Below are 25,873 nucleotides of genomic sequence, written 5' to 3' on the forward strand. Positions count from 1 at the left end.
TGCATACATGTCTGGAGGCGTCATTTTAGGAAGGAGGTAGAGCTGCTGGAATGAGTACAGAGAAGGGCAACGAGATTGGCGAGTGGAAAAGGTTGCTGTTAAGTGCTGCAAATTGCAGCGTTTGGAGACTAGGCACCTGTGAGGTGATCTAATTGAGGTGTATAAGGCCTTGAATGGTTTGAGCAAGCTCAATGCTGATGGGATTCTTCCTCTTGTTCAGCTTACTCACCTTTCCTCAATTTCATAAATCGGAATTGAGGAAAGACAATTGTAGAATACATGTGCAGAAATTTGCTTTTAGGTGGTTGATAGTTGGAACAAACTTCCATCTGTTGTAGAGGAGGTCAACAACATAAATAAGTTCAAACTAGACATACATGCGGAGTGAATGAATGGTGAAAATGGGAAGGGGTTTTTTTTGGCTGATGCTATATAAGCTTTCTTTCTTGCATCACAAGCCTCTACTAATGCTAATGTAATGCTAACTCGAATGGTCAGATCAACAGAAGGATGACAGTATGAGGAAAAACTCCAATTATGTGGGCTACAGAGCTTGGCAACCAGACACCTCAGGAGTGACCTGATTGAGGTTCATAAGGCTCTTAGAGGGATTAGTAAAATGAATGAAGGTGGAATTCTCGCTGTTCTAAAGAATTCCAGAACTAGGGGTTATAAATTCAAATTACAAGGCTTGAAGTTTAGATTAAATTGTAGGAAGTTTTCTTTTCTTGAGTCACTGATTGCTAGCACAAGTTGCCCTTGCAGGTAGTTGAGGCTGACTTTGAATAAATTCAAAGGTCAACTGGATATATAGCCATGTGTGGAGTGAAGTATATAATTAGTATTTTCTTATCTGGTTCATTTTTTTTTGCCAGTGCAGCAAAAGCAGTGTAGCTTCCTTGCACTAATGGTGAATACTAGTACTATTATACAACCGTGTAATGTAAGTCTTTTGTTGCAATCAAGTCGGGGTGTGTGTGTGTGTCAAAAGTAATCAATGCACCAAAAAAATTTTCAAAATTACTATTTTCCAAAAAAATCTAATCGCTATATTCTTTAACTGCAAAATTTCCCAATGCCATTCACTGAGGGGTGAAATTAACAATACTCTTTACAGGGACTTCTCATTCCAAGTCACACTAGTAATAACAGACTTTTTGTACAAGGTATACAGATGTTGAACAATTACAACTCATAGGTCAAACTGTGTCTAGTGATTGCCATTTACATGATGAGAATCTATCAGATAAACTTATTGAAATTTAGCTTATTTTCTTTAATTGGATTTTCTCTAAACCAAACTATGATTATTTTAGAATATTCGTAATAATTTTAATGTGTCTTATAATATGTTAACTACATAAAATATTTTGCTTAACTGATATATACTGGGTGGTTATAAAATAAGTTTCCCTATTCAGAAGACCCTAGTGTCAAAACAGTTAGAGTTAGCACTGTGAAAATCAGTGGGTATGTCATTTAGGGCTTGGAGAAGCGATTTGTAGAAGAAAAAATATAGTTCAAATTTCCACCACCAGGGGAGAAACGGTGCTGCACATATGTAAAAGTTGTCATTTACTTCAAAACATGCTGCTTATGCAAATGACATCCTGTTAGATAAAAGCAGAAAGTCCAACGTCACTGTCAATAACCACTATGGCTCTTACAAAAAAGAACGTGCTCTTTTAGTAAAACTGCTCTACCAGAATAATAGTAACACTAATGCAGCACTAGGTGAATATTGGAAACTTAAAGGTTTGAAAAAAAGGACCTTTGGTGTCAGTGGGGCTTCGAAAACTCATAAATAAATTTGAAGCGACCGGGGAGTTAAGTGTAATTCCAGACAGGGAACGACCACATATCGGAACAGAGGTAGTGGGTCAGCAGTGCCAGAGCTGTGTCAAGAGACTTGAACCTTCCTTGGTCTACTGTACATAAAGTGCTTCAAATAGTTTTATGCTGGTTCCTGTACAAGTGATGAGGCACATTTCACTCTTCATGGGCTGTAAATGCACAAAACTGCCAAACATGAGGAACTTCTCGTCCATCTGCTGCGCATGAAAGACCACTACAAAGTCCATATGTTAACAGTATGGTGTGGATTCACAGCAGAGTTTATAATCAGATCATTTTTTTTCAAGAGTCTATACTTCAAAGCCCCATGAGGTGTACGGTAACTAGTGCACAGTACTGTGCTCTAAGAGATCACATTATTCCCGCTCTGCAAGAAAGGCAATGCTTGGAAACTGTAGTGTTTGTGCAAGATGGTGTCTCTACCCACGTTGGTCAACAAGTGAAGGAACTGCTCCGTTCAACATTCGGAAATGATCACATCATTTCTAGAGACTTTCCGCAGTTCTGGCTAGCCCAATCAACAGATCGCAATCCCTGTGATTTCTGGCTATGGGGATACCTGAAAGACAGAGTTTACCATGGCGGCATACAGGCACTTGTCAATTTGAAAGCAAGCATCCCCAATGAGATGCTATGCGAAACTGTGTCACACACACAGTCCTCCATTTTCAGAATGTCATCTCAAGTGAAGGAAAGCACATAGAACAATATCTGTAGATTTCTAAGTTCTGATATTAAAATCTAATCCTAAGTTAAGTATTCCATTTCATGTTTACAATGCCAATTTCTCCCATGGTGGCATATATTTGAACTAATTTTTTTTTCTTCTACAAATTGCTTCCCCATACTCTAAATGACATACCCACTGATTTTCACAGCACTATCTCTAACCATTTTGACACTAGGGTTCCTGAATAGGGAAACTTATTTTATAACCACCCGGTAGTTTAAATTTATATGAACACCCTTCTGGCAAAACTGCTTCCAGAGATGAAAATCATGTATAAACCAATTAATAAATTAAAAAACTGAGTAACTTACTTAGGTTCATTAATATTCAGTACTCTACCATCATCTGTAATAAGTTTTCTCTCTGCTTTAGGCTGCCTCGTTTCAAATGTTCTGAGATAATTTTTAAAAAAGGGAAAGAAAAAACCACGTTTCACTTTATGAAAATTATCATTATTGATACATTTATTTTTTGTGTAACTTTAAGATTACATGCAGCTTTAGTACAAATTTGGATGAAAATAAAACTTGAAACATCCAGGACATATTAATCTAAACCACAACAAAAATTTTCCAGTTACTTATTGTACCATACACATTGCATGTTTCAGGTGTTCACATAAGCAATCAGCAGGAGCGCGCGCTCTCTCTCTCTCTCTCTCTCTCTCTCTCTCTCTCTCTCTCTCTCTCTCTCTCTCTCTCTCTCTCTCTCTCTCTCTCTCTCTCTCTCAGGGTACCTCAGAAATTTTTTTTTTTTTTTTTTTTTTTTTTTTTTTTTTTTTGGCTGGTGCAGCATAAGCCTCATGCTTCCTTGCACTATGTGGCTAATAATAATAATAATAAAAAAGCAGAAATTTGTTTGCTAGGAAGTTCAGATAATTACTAAGCTTAAACATTGTTAAAAAAAAAGTGGTTAATCTTTACAAGTGGATACTCCTTCCATGAATTTTTCTGGAGGCATTGTGTAATGCTGTGCTAGGTAAGAATAGCTCCTCCCAACTGATCACATGACACTTATGCTAAGAGAACTGCCTAGACGGCATCTTGCCTTTGCAAGCTGGTCCCATGACATCAATCACACCATGCTCGTGCTTTCTCTCGAATCTCAGCAACAAGCAGAGAGAGAATAAGAGTACCTTTTTCTACACATTCAAAGAATGATAGGGAAGTGACACTACAGTGAATACTGCCTTTCCATTGACTGTGTGCCAGCATGGCATGCAATTGATCGCACCAACATACCATATCGGACGGGGTACCGTATTCTGAAGAGGCAAAGGATCAATCGGATGGGATAACATTAAAACACACACTTAAGATAAAAACATGAAAGGGCTACCTACTTGTAAAGATTAAAATACTAATGCAGAGGGATTGTAGTATGCAAAATAAAATTAATACATGCACTTCATTTTGCCAGCTGTTTCTTAATCTTTTCTGTTGGTGTGTAAATGGTCCCAATGATGGAAATAAATTGTTTGCTTATGTCCATAGATGCATGTTTCCTTTGCCAAATAAATTCTGCTAGATATTTTTCCTGGCAGCTGGCACAAAACCAGTTCATGCCAGTTGCCGGGGCACCTGTCTTTTGATGCCACTCCATCACCCCTGAATACTGTTTGTTTTCTCCAGTTTCAGGATTGCTGAAGTGAAATGAGTGGTTCACGGAAATATGCAAAAACCTTCTTACCCTAGGCCAGGGGTGGAGAACCTATTTACGTTGGAAGGCCATATTTTATTTAACCAAGATACTATTAGGCCGCATGCTGATAATTAAATATATACAAAAAAAAAAATTATATTTTTGTAGGCATATTTACAATTTTAATTACAGCTTGTTATTGCATGAGAAACAAAAAAATTAGCAAGACATTTGTTTAGCAAAGATGATAACAAACTAAAAATGGACGAACTTAGACAACAAACAATTTAATGACTTTTTTGTGACTGCTTAATGCCAGATAGTTGTCTGATATTTTGTTCTAACATCGTTAACATAGTTTTAATTAGTCCTCCAAGTGAATATCCATCATCTGAGATCTCAAGCTTGTTTTAATTTGTGTCATATATGAAAATGTTGACTCACAACAGTAGGTTGTGCCAAAACAATATAGCATTCAACAAGCATGTTGACATAGTGTGGGTATTCAGCAACATTTTCCATTTTTGAGGAGGATCTTCTTTTGCGCCAACAGAGACTTCAGAATATCATCTTCTCAGAGCTCAATTAATTCCATCTGTAAGTCATCAGGTGCTTTGGAGACATCAATCAGATGTGGTTGAAAAGCTAGTTTCAGTGTGAGATCATGTTTCTCAAAATCAGCAAACTTTTCATTGTGTTCTTCAATCAGGCAGTCTAGAACAGCTGTAAATTCTTTCATGTCGCATTTCCTTAATGATTTGTTTGTATCCTGTTCATTAATTACTTTTGCCAGTTCTGGAAAATGTACAGCTGAAAATTCTGATCAGGTAAGCAAGGCTTTGAAAAAGGTCAGCTTTTTCAGAAATTGCTGAATTTTAAGCCACATATTGTATTTAGATTTAGTTTTACCTTGCAAAAAAATATTCAGATCATTTTTTTTCTCTGACATTATACCACACAAAAATGCAATATCTCTGCAGAATTCCACTTTTGACAATTCACACTGTTGATTCAGTTCCTCATAAAAAGATTGCGATTTGTTTTTTGCAAAGATAAGAGTTTGACAAGTATTTATCCTTAGGAAAACAAGCGCACTTTAGAGTAATATGGCAGATTCACACTGAATGTTTGATCAAGCTGAAGCATGTTGCCAAAACTGGTGATGTCATGATGTATTTGCTCAAATGTAGTTTAAAATACCTATAACTTTATTAATGTGTCACTTAAAACAGTAGTTTGGCACACAGATTGTGCTGATGAAGAATAGAGTGAAAGGAAATCAAAATACCTGGATCTGGCAATTCTTACTGTGGTAACACAACACATCCTTCATTTTTTCCTCTCATGGAAGATAAGCCATCTGTGCATTCACTTACTAAATTACATAAATTCAGTTCGCTTCACAGCATTTGTCTTTGAAGATAGTGAAGATGTCTACAAGACTGTAGTAATAGTTGACACAGCATGGGTTTGTTAAAGGGAGGTCTTGTCCAACCAATTTGATTGGATACTATGATGTGGTCACAAAGGAACTGAATGTCAAAAATAATTCTGATATCATATATTTGGATTTCAGGAAAGCTTTTGATACTGTTGCACATGGAAGACTGCTGTACAAATTAGAGAGGTATGGCATTAAGGATAAGTTGTTACAATGTATAAAGGGATGGTTGAGTGGGAGATGACAGAGAGTGTTAAAACAATGGGCACTGCTCTTCATGGACAAATGTTATTAGTGGAGTTCCCCAGGGTTTGGTGTTGGGCTCATTGTTATTTAGTATATTTATCAAAGATATTGATGAAGGTATATCAGGTTTAATGTCCAAGTTTGCATATGATACAAAGGTCAGCAGGGTTGTTAAAACAGTATGATACTCCAACTGGATCTAGATAAGTTAGGCAAATGGGCTGAGAAGTGGCAACTGAAGTTTAACATTGACAATGCAAAGTACTGCATATGGGTAGCAATAACAGAAGAGAAACATATCAACTTTGTATATTACACTCAGGGAAGTGGAAAGTGAAAAAGACATGGGGTAATTGTGCAGTCAAATATGAAGTTTGCTGAGCAGTGCAGATGGGCTGCCAGGGCAGGTCATGGAGTATTGTCAATGATATATAGGAACTTTGCTAGCAGGGATAGGGATGTGATTATCCCATTATACAAGGCAATGGTCAGGCCACACCTAGAGTACTGTGTACAGGTCTGGCAGCCTCATTTTAGGAAGGATGTAGAGTTGCTAGAACGAGTACAAAGAAGGGGAACAAAGGGGTGCTCTTATCAAGAAAGGTTTAAGTTCTGCAAATTGCAGCACCTGGAGAGTAGGTACCTGTGAGGTGATCTGATTGAGGTGTATAAGGCCTTGAATGGGTTAAGCAAGCTGAATGCTAATGGGATTCTTCCTCTTGCTCAGATTAAGAACCTGAGAGGTGGCATAGATTCAAACTGAAGAAAGACAGTTGTAGAATAGATGTGCAGAAGTTTTCCTTTAGCCAGAGGGTGGTTGATTGGTGGAACAGATTTCCATCTTTTGTTGTGGAAGTTGATAGCCTAAATAAATTTAAAGCTGAGCTGGACAAGCATTTGGAACGAATGGAGGGATGAAATGGGAGGTTTTTTTTTTTTTTTTTCTTTCTGGCTGATGCTGCATAAGCTTGCTTTCTTGCATTGTATGCCTCTACTAATGTTAATGTCAATTCCACGTGTCCTGGCAGTAAGGGTACCCAAAGCCAGTAACTCCTCGTGACAATGAAAATCACACTTATATAAGAAATAAAAAATAACACCTGTACTGAGCCAGTAATGTCAGTAGAGTCATCCAAGGCGATCAAATAATAAATGTCTTCGCTTTGGCATATTGCATGCATATTACATGTTCTGTTATGTTATGGGCTAATTCAAGTTGCCGATCAGTTATGGTCCTCCTTGAAAGAGGAAGTTGTTTGTACTTCTTAACCTCAGCTGAATCTAAACATCCCACAACTTCAACAATGCATTCTTTTATGATTTACTCATTGCTAAATGGCTTAGCTCTTTTTCCAAGTATATATATGCTACTTTATATGGCACATCAGTGATGTCAGTCCCATGTCCTGATGTAGTTTTGAATACTTGTTATAGGAAAAGCTAGCAAAATTCCTGTATATCATTGACAAGACACCATGAGCTACTCTTGCAGCCTTTTTGCACTGCTCAGAAAACTTCATATCTGACTGCACAATTACCCTCAGTTCCTTTTCATTCTCCATTACCTTGAATGTAGTACCACCCAATTGATATGTTACTCTGGGGTTACTGCTACCATATGTAGTACTTCACATTTGTTAATATTAAACTTTGCCACCTCTTAGCCCATCTGCTCAACTTTTCCAGATCCTATTGCAGTAGCATACTATCATTATCAACCCTGCCAACCTTCGTATCATCTGCAAACTTAGATATTAAACCTGATATACCTTCATCAGTATCATTGATAAATATCAAAAACAAACAATGAGCCCAACACCAAACCTTGGGGGACTCCATTAATAACATTAATCCACGAAGAGCAGTGTCTATTGATAACCACTCTCTGTCTTCTCCCACTCAACCATCCTTTTATCCATTGCAGCAACTTGCCCTTAATGCCATACTGCTCAAATTTGTACAGTATTCTTCCATGTGCCACAATATCAAAAGCTTTCCTAAAATCCAAGTATATGTGTATTCATTCTATTTTGCATACTGTAACCCCTCTGCATTAGTGTGTTTTGATCTTAAGAATATTATCCAGTCTGATCAATCATTCTTTGCATCTTCAGAACACAATACATCATCCAATATGGTATGCTGGTGTGAACGACTGCATACCGACAACATGGCATGCAATGGTGGAAAGATGGCATTCACTGTAGTGCCACTTCCCTATCATTCTTCAAATGTTGTTAAAATTGGAGGGAAAGCCCCAGCATGGCACAATTGACATTATGTGACTGGCTTGCTAAAGCAAAGGTACCTGTATTCACTCTCTGCCTGTCGCTGAGATCCGAGAGAAAGCACTAACATGGCACGATTGATGTTCCGTGACCAGCTTATGAAGGCAAGATGCAATCTAGACAGTTCTCTCAGCGCACATCATCAGCTGGGAGGAGCTATGTTTGCCAAACACTGCATCATGCCACACCTTTGTAAAAATTCACAGGAGGGGTACCCGCTTGTAAAGATTAACCAAAAAGGTTCAATCAGCTGATCTTCAATTAGATAGTGCCAAACATTTACTGAGAGTCAGTGCTGAAAGTTTCTTTGGAAGGAATATGGTCATGAACTGAAAACCACAGCAGACATAGTGCATCTCATAAAATGAAATTCATCTGATTAATAATCTCATTTATTCTTCTTGTGGTAGTTGGATATGTTCATATCCCCACAAGAAAATGTCGCAGCTGTATGTCCTCAGTGGCTGAAAATAGGGGAACATTGTATTAATATTTTATATTCTATACACCTCCCAATTGTTGTAGTTATTGAAGGTTAATGGTGCAACACCAGCTAAAGGCCATTATGCACCGAACAATGTTAGCAATGCCTCCTGGATCACCACATGAAATATAAGACTGGATAGGAAATACCCTGTATACCGTACTACACAGAAAAGTCCAACCATGAAAAAAAAAAAAAAAAAAATTATAAAATATTGTATTCCTATATCTGAACTGTGGGAAAGTTCTAATAAACAATAAGAAAACAAAATCAAAAGTTGGTTGGATTATATAAATAAGATCTGAAAACAGTTTTCAGTAATCTTCTGAGCAGTGCTGTTTTCAAAAATGTTTCAAATATACTAAAAAAAAAAAAAGGCGAAGGTAAAGAAAGCCTGCACGAGAAGCACGCAAAAGTTCGATGAAATTTACCGGTAAAAGTACTTTGCAGTAACGGCATTTGTATTGTTGCTTGCTCGGTAAACAGACTGTGGGTGTTATCGGTCAGGAGTAGAAATTGAATCTCATGAGAGACTGAAACCCTCCAAAGTGGAGGGGGGTAACCTGACCTTTTTTTCTTTAGAATTCCTGGGGGACTAGTGGATAAATTGTTTATTAAGAAAAAAAAAAGGCAAAGGAAGTCTACACGAGAAGCACGGCAAACGTTGAAAAAGTTTACCGGTGAAACTACGTTACGAACATTTTTATGACGCCAGAACTTTCAATATGACTCTGTTCGTGATTCAATTAGTTAATTCAATTAGTGATTCTAAAGAAAAAAGGTCAGGTTACCCCCTCCACTTCGGGAGGGTTTCAAGCTCCCGTGGGATTCAACTTCTACTCTAGACCGATAACACCCACCATCTGTTTACCGAGGGAGCAACAATACAAATGCCGTTACTGCAAAGTACTTTTACTGGTAAATTTCATCCAACTTTTGCGTGCTTCTCATGCAGGCTTTCTTTATCTTAGCCAAAAAAATATGTAGTTTTAAGTTTGGCAGAAAATGTAAAAATAATCGCAAAAATAGAAACAAAAAACTGTCTAAAGAATACAGGATTATGCATAGCTCCTATCGACAACAATTAAAAAACAGATCTCAAATTTGAGACAAAAAAAATTGTTCTCTGAACCAAATCTAGAGATTTGGTTCAGAGATTGATTCCCTTTCCTAGGGCTGAAGAGTCTCTTTTTCAATGGTTTTAGGCAGCTAGAATCAAAATGTACCAGTAGGCCTAAGTGGCCAAATACTACAAGCAAAAACTTATGATCTTGGTTAGGAAATAAAAATTTTGAATGACTAACTGCATGACTCATTTAACACTTTTGGGGCACAAAGCTGGGGGAAAAAAATGATAAAATACTGTATTCTGAAGTTATTCTAATTTTTATCCCACAGTAACTAAACATGATACTGTAACTGGGCATTAATGAATACAAATAAATTGTGCTGAATATTATTTTACTTTTTTTTTTCTTATTTTCCATTAGATTTAAATTTTCTATTTATTCATTGTTTGTGATTTTCTGTAATATTAATAATTTTTGCCCCAATTTTTATTATAAGTAACAAGCAATTCTAATATAACTAAATTTTTTGAATGAATGATTTTGATTATGTACAAAGAGAACACAAGAAATTAAGACATAAAACCCATCAGCAAAATGCCAGATTACATTACAAGATATACGAAAGAGAAAACGGTATCTATAGAGATATAAATCAATTATAAATATTTTTACATAAGAAATGAAGGAAATCTTCAAATAACCTATGACAAAAGTACAGATTTCATAAATAAGACTGTTTATAAAGTGGAATCAGCATCAGAATATTTGCATATAAAAGAAGAAAAAAACATGATAATACAGAATGTACAATGTTCTTATAAACTTATATCTTCATAAAGTATTCAGCTGATGTTATTTGAATACCAAATACTGTATACAAAAGAATTACAATATCACTGTCAAGAGGCTTTCAACATTGGCATCTAATGTCTTGTCAACAATTCTGCAAAAGGAGGAACTTATTTATCTTCTGTTGCACTGTCCTCATTTAATGAAGAATATCATGAAAATAGATAACATGATGTTCATATCAAGTCAGAGGACTCATTCAATGACCACCTGTGGGTCTGATGTGGAGCAGTCACCTGTGAAACTGACATTCATCCAGCAAAAGTATGCATAAGGTGATGCTTCACAAAACCGTTTTCCATGCTTTTAGTATTTTCCATGGATGCCAGACCAGAGAGCAGGGAATGAGTTGAAACTCCCCCCTTAAGGAAATCAGGCTACCCACTGTGGATATTGGGGAGCCTTTGGAGGGGCCCTCCTTTTGACGTATATATTAAAATCTTGGACAAAGGTTTGAAAGTTATAGTCAAGAGAGTGGATGCACAGAAAGGGGTCCTCTATCTCACTGGTGGGCACAGGAGTTTCCCTTATTTCCCCACCTCAAGGAACTGGATGGTTGCAGTGATTCATTAATTTTTTGCAGCTTATTATTCCTAACTTAACCAATACTGCTTTCTTCCTATATGTGTCTCTCAATTCAGAGATCTAATGTTGAGCTGTCTGTTCACTGTGCTATCCCTTCTTGTCTCTTCAGATCGCCTGCCTTTGCAATTTCAGTATTGCAATTGCAAAGGTTGGTGATGTGATATGAAGTATTGTACTTTTCCAATAGATCAATAAATCCCTTTCAGACTCCTCACCAACTTCAAACATAATCAGTTTCAGATTTCTTGTGAATTATGGCATTTAAACTAGAACAATTAGTTTAAAATGCAAGATCCAAATCCTGTCTTCTTTACATTTGTTTATTAAATTTCTTATTCCTCATAAATGTAACAAAGTTTGCAGACCTCTGTTAAATTCCAAAGAGTTCACAAATCCTGAAAGTAACTATCAACATTAGTTGAAATTCTCTACCTCAGAAAATTGAAATTATTATTAAAACATGATTATCAGTCCTACTTGAACTTTATTCAAAATCTGTGGTCAATAATAAGAACCTTAACTACTTCTTATCTAGGATGTTAGAATTCCCACAGCCAATACTCGCACTGGCCCATATCCTTCAGCTCACTTATTATCAATCACTTATTCCTCAAACAAGTTCAGTGATCCCTCTAAGCAATAGTTTGACTGAATTTTAAATTTCTAACCATCTGATTCTTCTAGCTTTAAACTAGTTCAAACATGCATACTACACTGGTCCTGATACATTACTTATGGCCTTCTGTAAAAGCACATGTTTCCTCTTAGCCCTCAGTTATATCAACTTATCCTATAGATACCATCTTCTGCAGAAAGTTTCTTCAGTTTTGATATATCACTTGCACTCATAGGTTTAGTTTGATAAAATGTAGAATTTCCATGCCTGAGTGAATAAACAGAGATCATTCCTCACTGAACATAAAGGCACTGACCCAGATTCAATTGAATTGAATACATAAAATATAAGCTGCCCATCAATATCTTCATTAGATAATGACCCATGAATCACAAGTAAAACACTAAGTAAAGAAAATACAGCAAAATATAATAAACATAAACAAACGAACTAACCCAACCCCAAATACCTATATTTAAAAATGGGTATCAACTTATTAAAGCTTCTTTCTTGACTGGAACTCTTCTTGAACATCTTAAACAGTCCTATATTATTCATATCTTCAAAAAAGTTACAAAAAATTTGTTTCATCTTATCATCCTATAAACCATATAAATGCCTTGGCCAAACCAATAGAAACTGCTGTTTCCATCCAGCTGTCTGATTTCCTAAAGAGTTTTTCATCATGGCATTTTGATCAACTACAAATAATGTATCTACTTTATTTTAATCATATTTTGCAAAGCACTATTGATTTAATCTGAAACTTGACAGGATCTCCTTTGAATTGAATAAAGCATTCAATACTGTTCGCATTGACCTTCTTTAAAAAAAAAAACAGGTGTCTAATTATGGCATCATGGATTTAGCCCTTAATTGGATAGCATGCCTTTTAAATGCCTATATGTCATCTGTGTGCATAGATGGTTTTACTTCCTATCCATTTCAATTAAACAGGAGAGCCCCCTCAGGGTTCTGTCCACTTTTTTTTTGAATATTTTCTACATTCTCTTTTCTTTCCTTGGATTAGGGAAAGAAATACTTGTGTAAATTCCTTACTTGTGTAAATGATATCAAAATTTCTGCCCTATATCTACTTTGACCGAGTACATCAATCTTGTGAACATATGTTTGGCTGGGTGACCTCTAATGGTCATAATCTGAACTTAGAAAAGTGCTTCATTCTTACTTATAACCACCATAAGCAACCTCATATAACATTTGATTATCGCTTGGGTGTTAATTCTATTAATAGAACCTTTAAAATTAGAAACTTGGGTGTAATCTTTCATCATCATGCTCTCACTTACTCTCTATCCCTAAACCTTCAGTTTGTAGATTAGGCTTACTTAAACATCCACTTAGGGACTTCAGGCAAAACAGCCCCTATAATTACCATTTACAAAATGTTTCTCTACCAATCCTGGAGCATGCAGTTCAATTTTGGTCTCCTTATTGTGTTGGTCATATTTAAGTTTTGGAAGGTCTACTATCCAATTTTCTCATATTTATATGCTATAAATGTCAATTATTGTACTAAATTCTATAATGATTGGTGCACCCATTTTCATTTACTGCCTTTTTAACATTGATGGAGTATACTGGACCTCAGCTTTTTGAATGAAATTATCTGTGGCCACATTGACTGAACCCAGCTCTAAAATATCAACTTCGATTGCTCTTAGACACTTTCCATCATTTAACTTCTCAGTTCTTTAAGAGAGTTGCAAAATCATTCAATGACAGTATTTGGACATATATTCATCAAACAGAAAACAAAAAAGTGGTTACTCCCATTTCTGAAACTCCTTATCTAATAATATTATATTTTCTTTACTTTGATTGTTATGTAACTTTATTCTCTTTTAAGTATCACCTTTCTTTTACTGGTGTGTTCTTTGTTGGTTATGCTGTTATTTTATATATATTTTTTTATTAATGCAATCAATAATGTAAGTAAATTATTTAGAAACCGTTACTTCCAATTGTTCTGCTATCAGAATGAATTCTATATACTGTCCATACATACTGTTTAGTAAATACAAATTATGCTTCTATAAATTTGTAATTTGAATATTTTTGTTATTATATTACCCTTTTAGGAATTATATTCTGGTCATTACATTCTAGCAAGAAATAAATTCAAAGATCGGCATAATACACATTGTAAAGCTGTGACTAGTGAATCAGGGGAAGCCATGTTGATTAGTTGATTTCCAGCTTGATACTATCATACATGATTAACCTCCTTTTGACATTTACAATGGTGGTAAAGAGCGGACTGATTTATCAGGTGTCACCTTCCAAAAGGTGGTTTCCAAAGTGATGAATGGAAAGGGAATAAATCAAGCAAACACCTTATGGTTGCTGTCTGTGTTAATATAAACAGCAGCAACAAAAGGGAAAAAAGTCTGTCATAAACAAATCTAAAAAAATTCTATTTTAAAAAAAATTTTACTTACTATCTCATTATATCTCAGAAAATACAAAAATATGGATGATGCAACAAAATATTCATTTAAACATTATTTACTATATAGTAGTTGAATCAACTGAATTGATACTAATATTAATAGTAATATTAGTAGTTGCACCAAACTTACTATAAGTAGTGGCAAATTAAACAAGAAAGCAAGCTTATACAACTTCAGCCAAAAAAAAAAAAAAAGTCAACAATTCCCATATCATCCATCCATCCCTTCTAACAGTTTGTCTAGTTCTTCCTTGAATTTATTCAAACTACCCACCTCTAAAACACCAGACAGAAGATTGTTCCAACAATTAACCACTGCTTAAGCCCAAATTATTCACTGTATTATTCCTTTTGCCTCAAAGGTGGTACTTGTGCATATGTCCGTTCTTATATTCCCTGTCAAAGACTTGGCAATTTGGAATCTCCTCTTTGATCTTCTCTGGCTTAAAATATCTCTACCTCATTGTGTCAAATTCATTTGTTGTCTTTACCGTTCTCCCAACTCTACTAATCACTTCGAGCTCTGACTTCCTCTCTTTGCAACTTGACTTTCTCCAGTCCAACTTTCCTAACAGTGAGGTAATTTTCCTTGGTGATTTTAAGGTTCACAACTCCAGATGGCTTCCGTTTTCTAGTCACACTGACCCAGCTGGTTGAGATGCTGAGGCTTTTGCAATTACTAATGACCTTGCATTTACCTACAAGAATACTGGACAATCCTAACCATACAGCCAACACACGATCTTTTTCTCACAAACAACACTTCTAAGTACACGGTCGAAGTGAGTGGTCCTTTAGGCACCTCAGATCACAACTTGGTGATTATCTTTTCTCCAATAGAGCCTTTATCTCATGGCTATTCCCAACCTCGTATTGTTTGGCATTACAAGAATGCAAAATGGGATGACATGCGAGATTTTTTTTCCTTGGTCGGATTACTGTTTCAAAACTTCTGATGTCAACGTTCGCTCAGATCGTGTCAGTGAAATTATTCTTGTACGAATGGAGTCCTTTATCCCACACTCCACTTTAAAATCTCATCCTTTATCTAAACCTTGGTTTTCCAATATATGTGCAAAGGCTGTTCAAGAGAAGAACGTTGCATATCGTAATTGGATTGTTTCTAATTCTTCCGTTTCATTTTCTGCCTACACCAAAGCTCGCAACAATTGTAAAGCAGTTACTAATCAGTCCAAACTAGAGTTTAAACAGGCTAAGAGTAGAAAACTTGCTTCTTGCCCTAATGGTAGCCGAGCATTCTGGTCTCTTGCCAAAGCTATTGACCGCAACATTTGCCCATCTCTGTCCAAACCAGATGGTTCTGTTGTCACTTCAGCCAAGGATAAAGCTGACCTGCTATCATCCCATTTTTCTTCCAACTCATGTATTAATGATATTGGTAAAACACCTCCCACCATTCTCCATTCAATGCCTCCCGTGGTCTTCCATCAAAACGATGTCAGAAGGATTTTGACGAATCTTGATGCTAAGAAAGCTCCAGGTCCTGATGGTATTTCTCCACTTGTTCTCAAAACCTGTGCATCTGAACTTACTCCTGTTCCTTGCCGCCTTTTTTCACTTTCTTATTCCAAAGGTGTTTTTCCTTCTGCTTGGAAATTTGCTCACATCAGGAAGTTCCTAAAAAGGGTGACAAATCCCTCCCATCGATTATTGTCCCATTGCAATTACTTCTACTCTTTCTAAAGTAATGGAGAAATCAATTAACTGCCAACTCTTAAACCTAGAAACTATCTGATCAACGATCGCCAGTATGGATTCTGGCAGTGTCAATCCACTGGTGATATTCTGGCTTATGTTACCCATTTATGGACAAATTCAATGGAAAAGTTCAGTGAAACAAGCAGTTGCTCTTGACATCTCAAAAGCTTTTGATCGTGTTTGGCATAAAAGGTCTTCTAAACAAGCTTCTATCTTATGGTTTGCCAACTGTTTTTTGTAATTGGGTATCCACTTTTCTCTCTGATCGCTCACTGAGGGTGATGGTAGATGGCTCTCCGTCTTCTAACTTTTCCACTAATGCCGGTATCCCCCAAGGTTCAGTTCTTTCCCCCCACTCTTTTCCACTTGTATATTAATGAATTTCTTCCATCGACTAGAAATCCTATCCATAGTTTTGCCGATGATAGCACATAGCATTCTACTTTCCATTTGAGAAACCCTGCCCTGCTCAATCAGCTTCAACTTCTTGAAAATCTGCTACCAATTCCTTAAATGCCGATTTTCAGGTAATTCTCAAGTGGGGCAAAGACAACTTAGTTGATTTCAACCCTTCTAAAACTCAGTCTTGTCTTATATCTCACAAAAAGGATTCTTCTGCTCCTATGCTTATCTTTAGTGACACTCCGATTTCTAGGCAAAATGATATATCTCTTTTGGGGATTACCCTGACTTCTAATCTCTTTTTTTTGCACAAGCACATTACAAATATTGCGTCCTCTGCATCTAAAAAACCTGGTTTTCTCTTTCCCTCTCAGCATTACTTTTCTTCCAAACAGCTGCTCACTCGTACAAATCGCAAATCTGCCCTATCATGGAATATTGTTCCCACATCTGGGGCGGTGCCCCCAAAACCTCTCTCTCTCTCATGCTTCTAGATTCCATTCAGAAGAGGGCAGTTAGGTTAATTTATGATTCATCTCTAACAGAGTCTCTCCGCTCGCTGTCTCATAGACGTACTGTTTCTGCTGCATGCCTTTTCTACAGATACTTCCATGGGTACTGTTCTTCTGAATTGGCTTCTATAATTCCCGCTGTCTCTTTCAAAACATGTGCTGCCGCCAGCCAACATCCATTTACTGTCCAATTTCAAACTCACAGAACCAACTTTTCATCTTCCTCGTTTATTCATTCAACTGCCGTTTTCTGGAACAACCCTCCTTCATATGTATTTCCTGAAAATTACAGTCTACAGAAGTTCAAGTCTAATGTCAACAAATATCTTCTTTCGTCTTCTCAACCTCCAACCCAAGCACAGTACTAAGTACTATAGGTTCTAATACCCCTTGTGTTTGGGGTTTTCATAAAAAAAAAAAAAAAAGCATTGAGTAAGCTTAATCAGATCTCCTTTCTTGTGTCCAATCTCCAACATTGAAATTTTCAAAACTGAAGTCTTTCCTCATAAAGAGCACCCTTTTTCCACCCCTCACTAATGTAGATACTCTTCTCTGCACCCACTGCAACACATCCATGTCTTTCCCAAAATGAGGCCTCCAGACCTGTGTACCGTACTCAAGATGTGACCATTCTTTATAAAATGGGATAATGACCTCCCTATTCCTGTATATATCATGGACAAAACGCTATTGTCCTGGCAGCCTGTCTGTACTCATGCATGAACAGAAGTACATGCATGAGTGACTGTGGTTCAAGGTGATGTGACTACTGAATATGATACTGTTATTGTATTCTATCTCGTGAACTCCTTTGATATGCAGTCATCCAGGGGTATAAACAGGAAATTTATTTTTATTACAGCTGCCATAGCCCTTTACTATGGCAGTTATAATATTGCTGCTATAAATGTAGAAAATTAAAAACTGAATGAATAACATTGTTGAAATATGAAATATTAACAATTAACCATAAACGCTATTAACAACATAAAACAATATTAACACTATACATTGACTATGATGGCTGCCATAGAGATGGGCAATTGCATAAGTGGCGTGTAAGCTCCAAATAAATTTTCTATAATAGCAAGTCAGCTGAATAAATCACAGAAATTGATGCTGATGCACTAAGAATACTGGGAATTTATGATGATAAACTGTAGGATTACTTTTATATTTAATTAAACTGATTTAATTCATTTAATAGTTTAATATTTGTAATTAGTGCACCAATCAAAAGTAGGTCTAATTTGTTATACTCCCCACTCCCACCAACACACTCACTTTTTTGAAGAGTTCTGGTGCTTTTTCTAATAATCATACCACTAGTGATATTTCTGATCAAAACAGAGAACATCTTTCCTTTGAACATATGTAAAATAAAGAATAATAATTTAGCAGCAAATACAGGCCACTAATTCAAATTGAAGGATGGTTGCAAAATAGATATGTGGAAATTTGCCTTTAGCCAGCGGGTGGTTGATTGCTGGAACAAACTTTCATCTGTTGTGGAAGCTGACAGCTTAAATAAATTCAAGAAAGAACTAGACAAACTATTGGAGGGAATGGCTAGGTCAAATGGGAAGGTTTTTTTTGGATGATGCTGCATAAGCTTGTGCTTTCTTGCATTATTTGCCACTGCTAATAATGAATGCTAATAACATGGAACAGTCACTGAATACTACCTTACCAATTTCTAGTAACCAAAATCAGGAAAACATTTAAGGCAGTTGAGCTTTCTGCTGGAAGAAACCAGACATTGTGAAAAGCTTCTAGAAATTCATATTTTTGTTAATATATTCTGTTAAAAAATATCGTCAATTTTAACAAGAATTGTCGATAGATATAATTTATCATTGTATGTTATGCCTAATTGTTAGGTTACTAATTATATCAACAGAGAAATTTAAAAATGGTAGGAAATATAAATAATTTAAGTGGTGCTACTTGAACAGGCATTCTGTGTTATCAGACACTCAGTCTAAAACACCGATAGATTCAATATCTTTCTATTTCAGAAGATTTAAGAAAAGTCCAGTTGGCCTGCCTCCCTAAAATTCAGTCATGCACACCTTCTCGATAGTAAGCCCTGTTAAGTCACTTAGGTGGCAATGAACATATAGAGTGGTTCTCTTCAAGACGCCTGGTCAGCGTGAAGAGGAAAAGACCAAACCCTCCAGCACAACGAAACAAATGGCCCTCAGTCCCCAGCGGCTTTCACTCCCCCCTCTTACGGCAGTGAGAGGATAAGAGTGGAAGCAGAGGGTGCTAAGAATCTCTGGGTATGATCAGGCTGCCATGCACGGAAACTGAACTCTGCCTGTTACAACGCAAGATCGCTCATCGGTAAAGACAGGATACTAGAGCTGGAAAAGGAATTATAAAATGTAAATTGGAATATCATCAGTTTGGCTGAAACAAGAAGAAATGAATCGCTTATAAGTTTATAAAGTGAAAATCTGCTGTACATCAATGGAAACAGTGAAAGGAGTGAAGGTGGAGTTGGCTTTCTGGTCCATAAAGATAAAAAAAAAAAAACAATATTTTGGAATTCAAAAGTACATCACCAAGGGTGTCAAGACTACAACTCAGGATTTCTAAGAGGTATAAGCTAAAGGTTATAATGATTTATGCACCAACATTGAGCCATGATGATGATGAAGAGGTTGAAGAAATTTACACCGAAACTGAGTCTTCTAGATGAACAGAAAACTCACTACACTATCATTATGGGAGACTTCAATGCTAAGGTTGGAAAGAGACAAAACAGCACAGAAAGGGGAACTATAGGAAATTTTGGAATTGGTGAAAGAAATAAAAGAGGTGAAAGACTTGTGGAATTTGCAGAATCTAGAGGAATGTCAGTAATGAACACTTTTTTTCAAGAAAAGGGTGAACAGAAAGTGGACATGGAAAAGTCCGAATGGATTAACAACTAATGAAATCGACTTCATCCTCACTAACAGAAGATATATCGTGAATGATGTTACTGTCCTGAACAAGGTAAAATGTTGGAAGTGATCACAAAATGGTAATATGTACAGTTGATATAGAGGTAGGAAAGGAAAAAACTGACTCGAGTAAATAATACAAAGATCTTTAAGATAACAGAAGAGGAGAAAAGCAGTATGTACTGGAACTTAAGAACAAGTTCGAGCTTCTGCAGACTTCAGCCAAGATATCGACGAGGAATATTACAACTTTCTGAAAGTGATAAAGCCCAAGAAACCTATAAGTAAAAAGAAATCCAAAGAAGAAAAAAATCAGTCAAGAAACACTTGTCATGATGAACCGAAGACGACAAATGAAGAACAAGAAAAACACTGACAGGGAGAAAATTGAGTATACTGAGTTATGCAAAGCCATTAGAAAGAGACTCAAAGGACAAAAAAGATTTAGCACAAGAAAAGTAGAACAAGCATTAAGGGAAAACAAAAGGACTTAAATCAGCAGTCAGGAGCAGTAATACAAAAAGACAAATGATACTGAAACTGAAGAAGAGCGATGGTGTACTTATGAATAGCAGAGAAGGAATAATTCAAATAAGAGAAAACTACTATAGAGTTATACAAGGAGCGAGGGAATGATGCCAGCAGTGAGGAATATGGATTGCAAATTAGTAACACATACAACATACCTGATATCCTTCCTGATGAGGTAAAACAACTCTACAGTAACTTCATCTTCTGGGGGAAGATGAAGTTACTGTAGAGTTGTTAAAATTGGGAGGAAGAGACATGACCAAAAACTGGCAAGACTACACAAAATACATTAGAAAAGGTGTGGTGCCTAAGGAGTGGAATAATGCAATCATAGTTTTGCTGCATAAAAAATGAGATAAATCAGAAATTGGAAATTATAGACCAATTATCTTGTTATCCCACATCTACAAGTTGTTCACAAGGGTCATTACTAACAGATTAGAAAGAATACTTGATGAGAATCAACAAGCTGGCTTTAGGACAGGATTCTCAACTGTGGATCTCCTTCATGTAATATCACAGCTAATGGAGAAAGCAAATGAATATAAAACACCATTATGCCTGGCATTTGTGGATTATGAAAAGGCATTTAACTCCATATAGCATAAGGCAATGTTTCGGGCACTGGAAAGACAATGCATAGATACCCCATATATTATGATTTTGAAGAAATGTATGGGAATGCTACTTCCTTTATTAGACTAGACTAGACAAAGACAGTAATATATTTAAAATTGAGAAAGGAGTTCGACACAAGAAGACACAATATCTCCGAAGTTGGTCGCAGAAAGGAGTCAATGTGAACGGAGAGTACCTAAACCATTTACGATTTGCAGATGACATTGTGGTCATAAGTCATGATCCCAAAGAATTAGAGGAAAATCTTAATCAGTTATGCAGAGTTAATAAGGATTTTGGACTAAAGATGAATATGGCAAAAACAAAAGTAATGATGGACAAGTATGCCATAGAAAGGAAAATTATGATTGAAGGAGAAGTAATTGAAAAGGCGGAATCATATACTTATCTGGGACAAGTTATTAGCTGTAATAATGATAAATGGAAGGAAGTCAAGAGAAGAATAAATTTTGGATGGATAGCATTCAGGAAATATAGTCACATACTGAGGAGCAATATCCCAATTTGTCTGAAACGTAAAATAATAAACCAATGTATACTCCCCACCATGACTTACGGAAGTGAAACTTGGGCACTCACCAAAAGAAAGGAAGAGAAGCTGAGAACTACACAGCAAAGAATGGAATGAATTATACTGGGAATCAGACTGTTAGATAAGAAGAGGATTGGATTAGGCAGCAAACTCAAGTAAAGGACATTCTTATCAAAACTAAAGAACTAAAATGGTCTTGGGCAGAACACATAGTTCGAAGACATGATGACAGATGGACTAAGAAAATAACAGAATGGTACCCAAGAGGAGCTAAAAGAAAACCTGGAAGACAACAACGGAGATGGACAGATGAAATTCATTTGTATGTAGTAAATGGATAGCCATTGCACAAAACAGAAGGAACTGGAAAGTTGCTGGAGAGGCCTTCATCCTGCAGTGGATTGAAAATGGCTAATGATGACTTGCCAGTAGTATTTAAGGTTGATAAAAATCAATCTCAAAAAGCATTAATATTATTGTAGCTTATGCAAAAACTACTGTTCACAACTTAACACAATGCATCTGAAAATTTAAACATGAGCTTGGAAACCATCTAATGTCAGTTTTTGATGTCAGTGCCCAAATATAATGCATAAGCATTAATAAATAATATTTTTTTATTATTTATTATAAATATTATAATTAATTATTATAAATAAATAACACACTCAAATACGGTAAAAAACAAGCTGGAAAGAATAAAAGACACTTAAAACATGTAATTCTTCCAGCAAAACCGAAAAAATTAGGTTGGCGAATATTGCAATATAATATGATTATAAAATAAGAAAACACTATTGAAAGAAATATAAGCCTATGTTACTTTTGAAATTTAATATCATTATTTGTACTCATTAATTTTTTGAGTAATCTTTAGAAGTGGGTACCCCAGCTGTGGATTTTTCTGAAGGTGTGGTGTGATGCAGTGTTTGACAAGCTCCTGCCTAGACTGCATCTTGCTGTTGCAAACTGGTCATGTGACATCAGTTACACCATGACGATGCTCTCTCTCCCTCAGATCTCGGCGACAAGCAGAGAGAATACGGGTACCTTTTTCTATACATTCAAAGAATGATAAGGAAGTGGCACTACAGTGAATGCTGTCTTTCCACTGACAATTGATCACAAAATCTCTCTCTCCTTGTCGCTGAAATCTGAAAGAAAGCACGATCATGGTGTGATTGATGTCACATTACCAGCTTGCAAAGGCGAAGTGCAGTCTAGGCAGTTCTCTTGGCATAAGTATCACATGATCAGCTGGGAGGAGCTCTGCTTGTAAAACACTGCATCATGCCTTTGGAAAACTTCACAGCAGGGGAATCCACTTGTAAATATTAACCAATTTTTTTCTGTAGTTTATCACATTTTTAATAACCAGTGCAAAACAGGCTAGGTGATCCTACTGGCTATGCAATATTAGCTTTTTGTAAGACCAACAGTTTAAATTTAAACAAAAAACAAACAAACAAAAAAAACAAAAAATGAAAAGAAACAGAATTACTTATTTTTTTCTTTGTGAAGTTCTTCCATATGTCGATGTAATTCTATGCGTGACTCTGGAGTATATTCACAAGGCTCATTCCAAAATCTAGAAATGCATTTTAAAATATCAGTGAAGAAACTATACAAATATTTACAATTGCAGAATTGTAATATTCTGAAAAGCACGATAGTGCCTTCATCAATTTTTTTTTTTTTTAAATTATACAGCAAAATTGAAAAATAATGAATTTTACTTCATCAATATAGAAAGAGTGAATTGGTTTCCCCTATGAATTTCAAGTTCATATGATTGCAGTTATAGTATAACTGCAATCATACAATGCATTTATGCATTGTCCTCTCATATCAGATGGAAATAGGCAATTTCGACACGAGTAATTTTTCTGGTGCACTATAGTCTAAGTAGCTGATGCTCCTAAATTCTCACAACAATAAGCACTATATAAATGTATAAGCTTCAGCTAGGGAAACTTCCAGATTAATTTTTTTTTGTCTGTTTTGCCTCGTGACTGTAAATGCAACAGCTCGCTGACCTGGTATCAAACAAATGTCTCAGCAGCCAAATCCAGATCCTCTCTCTGACTTAATACACAATTTGATATGGAATAACCTACCCATCACAAGACTTCTCTGACCTGCACCCACAGATCAACATGCATGCATGTGTCAACGACATGGCTCATTGAATTGGCCGACTACATGTTATGCCAACATCGAAAGAGATTTGGTTTGGACATTTTCAATAAAAATTGAGATAGTCAAAATTAAAGACCTAGCCAAATTAATTAGCATGCTAAATTCAAAGGAGCTCTACCTAATTTCCCTAACTATCAACTAGTCGTTGTATCAATTTTTCCTCCCCCAAGTCAAAAGAATAACAGGCAGACCTCCCTTCATGAATAAAATCAAGAGAAACCCCCAGTGTGTGAAAAATTCAGTCCCCTTGGCCCCATAGGTAAGATCTGAGATATCTCCATACAAGTAACATGTACGCAGCGTGTTGCTGTCCCAACAAGTTTCCTGTTGCTCCTCCTCAGGTTGTCGGATCATTCCCCCCAAGACTCAGCTGGCCACAAAGTGATTCAATGCCATCAGCCTATCTCAGCTGATCCTAACAGCCCTACTAAACTGAAACTGGAGGCAAGTTTTCAAATAAGTGGATGAGAAACTGATAGGAGTGGCATGTAAATAAAGAATCATAGGTGTGCAGGCTATCTTGATTGCATTAAAGAAATTTACTTGAAAGTTCTTCTGTGATCAAGTTTCTCACATGGCTTTTCCTGTTAACAACTATTCACCTTTTAAAGGTCTAGTTACTTCAGGTCCAAAGCCGGGGTAAGTGAGACTTAAAAACGTCGAGAATAGTAATTTCGGAGTTATGGCTAGAACACCGTGGGATAGAATTTTGAGTTACAAAACTATCTCCCACAAGACTTACAACATCCTAGGATGCCCACTATGACTCCTTATCAACAATATGCATGGGAAAGATGACAACTAGGCAGCGCTCTCTTTTCCATACGGTATAAAGGGTGTGTAATAGAATCCCATCAGTCAAGTGAAGAGCTTTTATGGACCATTTTTTCACACTGTGGTTTGCCTTCATTTTGTTACAATTGCTACCCTTCCACATCGTATGCAAAAGATCTGTGTTTGAATCTCTCCCATAATGATAAGAACTATCATTAGCATTTTTCACACTGAGATCAAGTTAGTCTGTTTCCAATGAGAGTTTCAAGGGCTTATCTCTCTAAAACTTGTATTTTTAATTCAGCAACACATAATACACAATTTAAATACTCCATATACTAACACCTCATAGCCTTAGAAGCTGTAGCACTTAAAACACACACACACACACACACACACACACACACACACACACACACACACACACACACACACACACACACACACACACAGGAGGAATTTAGACACACCACTTCAAGCAAAGGCTCTAATTAGCCAATGGAGGGAGTATGGTTCCCCATAAGTTATTTCAGGTTTTTCAGCCAGCACAACATGCAGATCAGTTTTAAAAAGAGTTTTTATCCTGGAATTGCAAGTTTCATTATATTTTTCCTTCCCTCATTTCCCCCCCCACAGCCTGTTTACCTTGCCACAAACGAAATCTCTGGAAACAAAAAGAATAGTTCAGTCTTTTCTTTACTAGTGAGTTCAGATTTATTTTCAAAACTGATTTCTGACATTGAGAAAACACGAAATACATTCCCATCCATCTAACAGGAAAAGGGAACACTATCTGAGGAGAATGCATCATGATGGCTGACTGCACCGACAAAGGAAGCACCTTGACTATTTAAGAGGTGTAGGAACGAGACACTGAACCCTATAGAGGTACTACAGGCTATGAATTCATTTTAATGGATGATAATTGTCTTCCAGGTAGTGCTGAACTGATCAGTAACTTCCTATACAGTGAGAATCTTCTTGCTTTTCCTTTCCACTCCTATGTAAATCTTCTTACCACTCAATTGGAGTAGAGTATGTGTCTGTATTTTCTGTTATAGGAACACTGAATACTGTGCGAATACTGTGTTATTTGTAAAAATGTTATGATGTATATTTGTACATATAACTATATATATATTTGTTGGGTCATCTGTGTATACTTGTAGCCCCCCTAGCCAGAAGGCTGTATTTGGGGTGAGTCTTACAGCTATTAAATGGATTTAATAATATTTTTTGAGATGGAATAGAAAGGCAGATCTCCAGACCCAACACCAATCAGTATTTCTGAAATACTTTAAGAAGAAGGGCTAGAGTGGAGTAGCCTCCCCCTCTCA

General features: G+C 36.4%; 1 protein-coding gene across 1 annotated transcript in view; it reads right to left on the reverse strand.

The window, feature by feature from the left end:
* Positions 1 to 25,873, reverse strand: part of tilB (touch insensitive larva B) — a 154,679-nt gene that overhangs the window by 39,784 nt on the left and 89,022 nt on the right. Inside the window, exons 10-11 of the mRNA XM_090381496.1 lie at positions 23,065 to 23,151; positions 2,896 to 2,976 (exon numbers count right to left, since the gene is read on the reverse strand). Of these exons, the coding sequence (XP_090237622.1) occupies positions 2,896 to 2,976; positions 23,065 to 23,151 (168 nt within the window). The remainder of the gene's footprint in view (positions 1 to 2,895; positions 2,977 to 23,064; positions 23,152 to 25,873) is intronic.

The sequence above is a fragment of the Mastigoproctus giganteus genome, chromosome 9 (genome assembly GCF_048544385.1).
Source record: "Mastigoproctus giganteus isolate SK-2022 chromosome 9, ASM4854438v1, whole genome shotgun sequence".
Classification (NCBI taxonomy): Eukaryota; Metazoa; Arthropoda; class Arachnida; order Uropygi; family Thelyphonidae; genus Mastigoproctus; species Mastigoproctus giganteus.